The 9,690-nt window shown below is 32.6% G+C and overlaps 1 protein-coding gene across 1 annotated transcript in view; it reads right to left on the minus strand.

The window, feature by feature from the left end:
- Positions 1 to 5,383, minus strand: part of LOC118735531 — a 321,256-nt gene extending 315,873 nt beyond the window's left edge. The window contains exon 1 of the mRNA XM_036465332.1: positions 4,757 to 5,383. Within this exon, the coding sequence (XP_036321225.1) occupies positions 4,757 to 5,161 (405 nt within the window). The 5' untranslated portion in view covers positions 5,162 to 5,383. The remainder of the gene's footprint in view (positions 1 to 4,756) is intronic.
- Positions 5,384 to 9,690: the final 4,307 nt, after the last annotated feature.

Raw genomic sequence — 9,690 nt, forward strand, 5'->3', positions numbered from 1 at the left:
TACAAACAGACGTTTGGCCAGCGCGCAACCATTTGCCTTGCCTCCATTTAAACGTTTCAGTTTACGTGCGGTTGCATTGATTGTGCGTGGCATCCTGAAAGTTTGCTCTACTCCAGCGCACCGAAGCTAGCCTAGTTGCAGTGTGCGCGCGCGCGCGCGCTCTCCAATCTCTGGCGCATGCGCAAATTCGATTGTGTTGCGCCAATTGAGTTGCATGTGACTTTTTTTTTCTTCGAAATTATTTTCATTTTCATTTGAGGCACTTTTACTGCTGCTGGCAAAATGCTGACTACTTGAACTGTTAGCAGACAAATGTTACGTATATAATAAAAATCTTGTAATGTTTTCGCGTATTTAATGCGCATAAATGTTAAGTTTTTCGTTATACTATTTTTACTTTTTTTCTATTTTTTAGCTAGTTTTGCAACAAAATACAAATTAAACTGGTTCTACGGGTGTGCGCTGGTCAGCAAATGGCTTTCAATGCATGCGGGCGCACTTACATACATACATATGAACATACATACATACATACATACATAGGTATATGAAATTGTCAGTTATCGCATAGATATGTGATGCAGTACAATTGAAAGCAGGAAATGCCACAGCATCTGTGCAGTCGCCCGACTTTTGTTTAGCCGATTGAGACAAAAAACATAAAAAATTGCAATTGGAGCGCGTGCAATAAGTGCATCCACTGCAGCAATAATGGTTTTTTTTTGTTGAATTTCGCATGATGACGAGTATGAGTAAAAATAGTGCTGTGAAATTGGAGATCACCAGTCGCAAGCAATAGAGTATATTAAGTTTAATCAAGTTTAAATTGTTATTGAATGTAATCTAGTTTGAAACAGTATAACAATTCACTGAAAGTATAATATATAAGTATGTAGGCATAGGTATGTAATATGTGCGTGTAAAGCACTGTAGGCGTAGTTATAAAAATCATCAAAAAATAATAATTGTTTTCAAGATGTCGATAGATCACTCCCTAAAAAGCTTTACAAAATATAAAAAAAACTCGTCAACTAAAAACCCTCTAATGCACAAAAGAAATAAATAATTGGTGCTTACTTTTTGTTAAGTGTTTGGCCGAGCTTTTCCTCAAATTTGTGGTGTGGGTATCTGTGTACGGTTTGGCGAGGCATTAATTACCTATCGACGGACGAGTGGAAGATCGACCTATCTTGGCAGCCAAACGATAACGCCAAAAAAGTTTTCGAACCGGCTGCCGAGATAGGTCGATCTTCAACTCAGCCGTTTATATAAACGGTTCTGAACTTGTCCCAAAATAGTCCTGAACTGGTCTCAAATTATTCCTAAATAGCGCTGAAATAATCCCGAACTAGCCAAGGAAGCTTGAAGGAAGGAAGTCTTGAAACGATCTCAAATTCGTCCCTTATTAGGCCCAAAATGAAGCCGAGCTAGTCTGAAATAGTCCTGATCTAGTTCCCCACTTTTGCCAAAATAAACCCGCACTAGTCGTAAAATGTGCCAGAAATGGCCCTGAACTAGTCTTGAAATGGTCCAGAACTATTCCGAAAGTGGTCCTCAAATAGTAGTGAAATTAGTCCAAAAATGGTCCTGAGCAGGTCCTGAAATTATCCCGACTCCTCCTGACCAATTACAAATACATATTTTGCTGGGTTAGCGCAGGTTTTGCCCATACCGAGGACACATATAAAAACCTTTTTCTTATATAGATGCTGCTCGAACCAGGGATCGAACCCAGTTCCTAAAAAGTGATAGTGTGCCCTTATAAACACACGACTACAACGGAAAGCTATTGCTCAGGTAAGGGTCAATCTTCCATTTTTGAAGTTCACTTACATACCTCATAGAAGTGACTTTGATTCGGTGCAAGAATCCCATTTTAAGCAACGACGAGATTCACGTCTTACCTGATTGATCTTAAATTATAACGGGAGTAGAGTCTGGGGTCCCCTCTCAGTAACTTTATTTGAGTAAGGACTACAGACTTGCACACTAATGTAGTATTTTTCAACTTTGCATTTCAAAAGCTAAGCAAAGTTAGTGAGCGTGACAGCCTTTATACCCTCAAAACTCTACTTTGTTGTAGACAGTCTCTCAGGAATTAAGATCCTTATGATGATAACGATATGCATTTAGAAATTTGGTAGATGTTTGTGATTTTTTAGGTAGACACCTACAAGAAATGAGGAAATTATATGGCAGATGTTTGAGCATAGACTAGGTTTATCGATTCCAGACATACTATCTGGCAATACAAATTTGAAGAGAATGCTAAACAGGCTATTAACTCATGATTAGTCAAGCCATCGGTCGAAAAGCGAAGTAGACAAAGTTTTCCGAGGCACTCATAAACTCCTTCGCGGCATTACCAGCGTAGAACTGACCCATTTAACTACAAAAATGCACTTCAACTTCCTGGGGAATCATTTTTGCAATGACCTGGACAGCTAGGTTTCGGTAAATCTTGACAAGAGCAGATCGTCCAAAATCACCTAATCTCGGTTAAACATAAGCTTTGGATAGAAATATTTGAAACTAGTTAGGTGTTTATAAAATGTATAACTGATTCTATAAATATATTCTTATTTGCTTTACAAGCACTTTCTCTGTGCTGTCAGAATGTTGGAGTTGTTCAACAAAACCTAGAAAAATGGGCATACTTACCTCAGACCTCTCAGCGCGGCTTTATGTACCCTAGTTAATAGGAATGAGGCAAAGACCTGCTGGCAACACACAAACTGCCTTTTGTATTGGAGCACAAGTCACTGTCTAAATACTTAAGAACAAAGAATAAAGCTTCGACCTCAAGGCAAAAAATAATTATTGTCAACAGATTAGAACTCCTTTGCGATCATTCGATTCTTACGTCAGATCTACGGTCCTGTAAATAGAATGAGGAATATGTAAAGTTTTAAAATGATATGAAAACTCCAAAATATGCGCCTGCTTGGTCAAGTCAAACGTATGGGCAAGATCAAAGTTTCGGTCGCACACACTAGAAGTACAAAGTGCGGAAAGATCTGTCTATGCCGTGAGTTGTGCGCTAAATAGTGCAGAGCAGGACTGGCTAATCAGACGATGGTCACTGGGTGGTGGGCCTACTGTTGGAGGGCATAGGATGTTCGGAGGTATCACTGTATCCCTCTTGCCCTATGCATACACTACAATTTAACGTTTATTCCTGATGGAGAAGAAAATAAAATTAAATAAAAATCTTGGTATTTAAGATTATTTTCGATGACTGTTTTTTATTAGTGGCTAGAAAGGCTAGAAAAACCCAGGTGAGGCCGGACGACTGAAGTGGAAAAGTGATGGGAGTGAGTAGTCAGATTTTCGTTGCAATTGATGTTTAAGGGAGGTTTGAATGTAGATGGTGTTGCCTCTGAAACGCAGCCTTTCCTAACTTCTAAACAAAAATATTTCCATTTGAATGAATGGGCTTTCTTCAATGCTAAAAAAGCGCAGTTTTTATAAAATTAAAAACTTTGATCGCAAAATGACATAGCTTTCACACTATCTACAATTTTTTTCTATCATAAAATTAATTCGAATTGTTCGCTCAAATGAGATTCTGCTCATTGGTAATACACTGCGTAAATTTCTTTGAATAATTTTCAATTTAAGACTTTTTATGAGCATTTGTTTTTTTTCTATTTTTTTTCCAAAGGTACGGATGTTTTTTTCTGAAAATACGAATTGGAGTGCGAAGATATTTTAAACACAGGGTGAGAACATACAACATTACTAAAATTAATTGTTTCGTCTTGAAAATTTTAAATTCAACAAAAATAATTTTTTTTTAACAAATGGAAATTTAAGAAGTGCGCCGCCTCTCACAGAAAATTATAATACCAGAAAATCACGCCGAAAGTATTCGAACATCCACTAGGAAAAAAACATGTGAACGGTAAGAGTAGTTTATTGATTTGTGTAAATTTTCATTGGTCATAAACCAAGTAAGTTTCATTAAATTTTATTTGTGAATATTCTATGAACATGTTGAAAATAAAATAATGTTGACTTTACAACTATTTACACTTACTTAAGGATACAGTTCACTTCACGTGGCCTTATGTTGATCGGTTTTGCCTATATTTCTTTTAAGATTTTTGTTTTTTTTTATAAAAGTCTAGCTCATTATGTAACAAACACCATATAAATTCACATTTCTAACTTTGTACAAAAATTTAAAAATTCAACAAATTTTCACTAAAATTTTAAATTTCTGATTCAGATTTTTTATAGCCCATTAAATTTTATTCGTTTTTAGTATAAAAAAGTGCAAGTTTTAAGTGACTACAAAATACCGTTGATAGTAAATAATATTTTTTTTTTGTGCTGATGGTGCAAGGCATTCTCTTCCATATAAAAAATTTTCGAACATACTTTGCATGGAGGAAAATGCGTGACACCGTCAGCAAAAAATGTGGAAAATCAGCGGTATATTGTAGCTACGTGAAACTTGCACTTTATTATGCTAAAATTTAATGGGCTATAAAACTGCATACCAAAAATATCTCTGAAAATTCTGAATAAAAAGTTTAAAATTTTTATAACTTTTGTTCCAAATTTTAATAGTAGATTTAAATGGTGTTTTATAATATTTGATCTTCTGAACCGCAATACAAACAGATTTCCTTCAGCATTTAAGAAACTATTTAAATAAGGAGATCGATCGTTGTGAGCTTGGTTGGCGGGTATCATTGAGCGCAAACACACAACACCTTTTTTTTTTTTGTTCATACATATTTACACTCACCTTTATCTGCACCATTTCACGCATTTCGGTCTTATAACTGGAACAACGTGGCGGAAATTCCATACACCATTGCGAGCTGCGTATGCGCACTGGCTGCATCGAGGGTGTCTTCAGTTGTTCCACATAAGTTTCTTCGCGCACACAAATATGTGATTCAGCATCTAAAGCAACGCCCTGAATAGCATTATGTCGGCTAGCATCGCTGAAAGAGGAAGTTGGCGCACTAACATCCCCTCCTCCTGCGATTATAGAGGCCGTGGTAGGCGCCGTTAAGTCAGTGTTGATACGCAACAATTTTTCTTGTGCGCCAACGCAAAAGGGCACAAAAATCAAAGTGAAAAGTAATACAAAACCAAAATTCAAGTTGGTATCACCTTTGGCGTTTTTCAATTTCACACGCTTCATTTTATGGCATTTGCTGAATTTGTTTTTTTTTTTTTGTGAAAGGATATCACTTTGCACTCGAGCGCATGTAATAAATATGGAAGTTTTACGCGTGTTTTTTTTTAATATTAAAGTTGCAGAAATATTTGGTTATTGGATTTAATGTTTAGCACAATTTTTTTTTTACTTTTTCGATATTTTCGTAAAATTCGAGATTTTTTAAATTTGAGTATTTTCAATGAGTTTTTATATTTTCGTATAAACACAATTTTTTCTTTTTTACATTATTTTTTAATATTTCACTTTCATATTTGGTCACAAATAGCTATTTCTAGTATTTTCTTCCATTAAAATATATTTAAATTTCACTTCACCTTTCCATTCGCAGACAATCGGTCTGTTCATTCTAAACGCGTTGAAATGACTGTCACCAACTTGCACGGAAATAATTCTAGAAGTTCACGTTAAAAAAAATTATTTCATTGCTATATCAAACAAACAAACATACACATGAGTACGGTGAAATTCACAAATACACCAATAACAACATTTTACTTAAATTCTCCAACATCAACTTAATTGAAAGTCTCCAGCACGCAGCCATATGCATGCGCATACACACACGCAGACGCACGCACGCACGCACGCACGCACGCACTATGTAAGCTTAAACAAATTGCAATTGAATGATCGCATTGCGAACGCACTGAAATCAAAGCTATGCAACAGCAATCAGACAACAGTCAGCCAGTTCGCCAATCAGTTCGCAACAACAATAATAACAACAACAAGTACGCTCAACATAATCAGCAGAAAATTATTTAATTGAAGCGATAATGTCCTTAGCAGAGCAACTTGTTTCTACAATCACAGATTTATTCATGAGCATTGTTGTTGCTATTCCCTGTGGGGAAAATCTCTAGTACTGTACTGGTGCGCTTCTAGCACATTTAGACCCAGTACTGGTTCGCGATAAATCTCTTTTGCATGCAAGCAACTGGCGAATTTAACATGGCGATGTCCTAGGAAGTGTCAATTGCCCCCCGCTGCATCCCTTTTTCGATAGTTCGGAACTAGTCCTAAATTCTATAGTTCCGAACCAGGTCTAAAATCGACAGACGAAAGAAAAAAGTATCATGATTTTTCAATCTGTAGGGTTCTTCCGTGTGTGTGATTTGAAGCTATTTTGGAAGAAATGTGTTTTCAATTTGAAATTAAATTTGTTTGAATGATTGTAAGAAATAAACGTTTACATATCTTTAGCTGTAGCTGAGTTTGCAGAGGTGCTCGCTGTTATTTCTTAGATTCCAGACGGTCCCAAGATGATGTAATGTTAACATAAATTACAAACCAAGCTATGAAAAAGCATCTGCGAAGCACAGAATAGAAGCGAATTTGAACGAAAAAGCCGCCGAACACATATCTATGTAAAGTGAACAAGCCCCCCGCTGCATCCCTTATTCGATAGTTCCGAACTAGTTCTAAATTCGACAAATAAGATCTTGTTCGTTCTGCATCCCCTTTTCTATAGTTCTGAACCATTTCTAAATTCGCCACTTTAAATATAGATTTCTAGTGAAAAAAACTGAAACAATTAATTTTTTAAAAGTACCACTTTTCGCCGATTTTGGACTGGCGGGGATCTAGTTCCTATCGGACTATTTCCTTTTTGGCGATAAAGACCTTGTACGGAACTAGAAATTTGATTCACTAGTCCGCGGTTTCCCTGCAGGGTTGTTATGTTGCGTTTGCGTAGTCGTTGCTTGCTGCACTTAGCTCCAACTCAATTTTATTGTTTTTCGCTCAATTTAAAAAGTGTAGGTATGCGCGTTGTTGTTCTTGTTTTACAACAAATGTAAGCACTTGATTTTCTCCTGCCCTCTTGACACTTTATTCTTTACACTTTTTTTGTTTTGATTTCTGACCCGCTCATTAAATTATTTGAAAATGTGTGTGTGTGCACGTTTTCTGGTATATTTGTTTTAGTATCGAGATTATACGTGATCTTTTGCAAACTTAGCTTCGTTATTACAACATTGCTTTCCGACGACAGAATTCGAATGCAGGCGGAAGGTAGAGGTATGGGGCTTATGTATGTCGTCAACTTACTTGGGCACTGGCAAAACTTGAGACATGATAATTTTTCTATTTTGGTGTAGTGGTTAGTGGTGAGAACTACAATTTCGCAGGCCTGGGTTCGAACAAAAAAATTAAGTAAAAACCAAAACAAAAAAAAATGTTTCTAATAGCGGTCGCCCCTCGGCAGGCAATGCCAAACTAACGAGTGTAATTCTGCATTAAAGTGTAGGTCCCTTCTTTGTGCGTCAACATCAAGGCGCAAGCCACAAATCGGAGGACAAGCTAAAACGCTAACATATTGCTTAACCGCCCATCTATTATTATTATTTTTTTTTTACATACTTTTTATACTATTCTATTCCATCCTCTTTTAATTAATTTTTTCTTTAATTGTAATTTTTTTTTTTATTTGTAGTTTTTTTAATTTATTTCCATTTATTTTATTTTATTTTATTTCATTCTTTTTATTGTTTTTTAATTATTTAATCCATTTAAATTTAGTTTAATTTAATTCTATTCTATTTCATGTTCTTTTTTATTTTATTTTTTTTGTTTTATTTTATTTTATTTACTTTCTTTAGTATTTTCGATTTAGTTTAATACAATTTTTTTATTTAAAATTTTTAAATTTATTTCATTTTATATTCGTTTCCTTTGTTTTCGTTATTTCTCTTGATTTTTAATAATATAATTTTAATTTGATTTGATATTTTTTATACTATTCTATTTACAACATCTTCTTTTATTTTAGCTTCTTAATTTTTTAATATATTTGTTTTTATTTTGTTTCATAAATTTTTTTATTTTATGTTTTTATTTCATTTAATTTTATTTTCATTTCTCTTAATTAAACTTTCATTAGTTTTCTTGGTTTTTTTATCTAATTTAATTGTATTTGTTTCATATTATTGTTTAATAATTTTTTTATTTCACTTTTTTTTTATTATTTCATTTTATTTCATATACATCATTATGTATTTTATCCTTTATATTTATTTTTTTTTATTATTTTGTCTTTTAATTTTTATTTTATTTTTACATTTTTTTTTCATTTTGTTCTAGATTCTTATTTATTTTATTTAATATGTATAATTTATCAATATTCGTTTCGTATGTATTTTTTTTAATTTCAGTTTATTTTATATAGCACACAATTTAATTTTCCCAGTATTTGATTAAATTTTTATTTCATTTATTTGATTTAAGTTCATTTTTATTTTATTTTATTTTAATTTATTGTTTTTAATTTAATCTTATATTATTTTATTTCTATTCTTAATTCAATTAGATTTCGTTTTGTCTTTAATTATATTTTATTTTATTTACATTAGTTTATTTTTTTCTGCTTTTATTACTTATATTATTTTTTTTTTTTTATTTTTTTTGATTTTATTTTATTTTATTTTATTTTATTTTGTTTTATTTTATTTTATTTTATTTTATTTTATTTTATTTTATTTAAACTATTAATATTATTTTATGTTTTCTGATTTTTATAATGTTTTTTAATTCCATTATTTTTTACAGTTAATTTTAGCTTAATATTTTCTATTAAATTTTATTTTTCTTAACGTTACTTTATATTTTTAATTTTATTTTACTTTATTTACTTTAAGGGTATTCATAATACACGATAAACTGCCGATAAACGTGATAAAATTATTAATTCTATACAAATTTATAGTGAATACCTCTTTTGTGAATTTTCTACGCTACTGCGTTGGTTAATGATTTTCAGCATTTACACTTATCAACTCGCTTAGTATTCATCAATTGCCTATCATACGCCTTTTTTTTGCAAACTCATCGCCCACTGGCAGTAGATCATAACAAATGATTGTAAATTCAATAAAAATAAAGCGTTAACCAACATTTACACAAACACATGTTTTCGAGAAATTATTCACACACACATAAATTTAATGCGTATGCATGGCTTTAAGTATATACATATGTATGTAGCTAAGTTTATACAAATAATGTTAGGAGACATGTAAGTAGTTATTGTATCAACGACCGTTTCCCAAGATCAACAACAACCAGCATGTTCATATGTACAGTAGTTGTCAAATGTGGATGAATGGTGTCTGGTTTTCAAGCTAATTTTTTGTTATTTTTTTATACAAATATGGTTCATGCTTTAACAAAAACCATATAAATCACACTTTTGGGCTTTACACAGAATTTAGAAAAATTCCAAAATTGTTTAACTAAATTTCGAGCTTTTCAACCAGAATTTATATAAAATTTTTGGGTATGCAGTTAACACGCTTTGCAAGAGCGACTAAAAAATCGAACTGAGTTTGAATATATATATTTTTTTTTTGCTGAAGGCTTTTTCGGTTTTTTTTTTCATATAAATAGCGAAATTTAGGAAAATTGGCATTCACTTTTTTATTTTTTTCGCAAACGCAAGAAATTCATGTTTATATGGAAAAATGTGCAAAACGCCGTCAACAAAAAAAAAAGTA

The sequence above is a fragment of the Rhagoletis pomonella genome, unplaced genomic scaffold (assembly GCF_013731165.1).
Source record: "Rhagoletis pomonella isolate Grant_MI unplaced genomic scaffold, Rhpom_1.0 Rhpom_scaffold_00003, whole genome shotgun sequence".
Taxonomy (NCBI): domain Eukaryota; kingdom Metazoa; phylum Arthropoda; class Insecta; order Diptera; family Tephritidae; genus Rhagoletis; species Rhagoletis pomonella.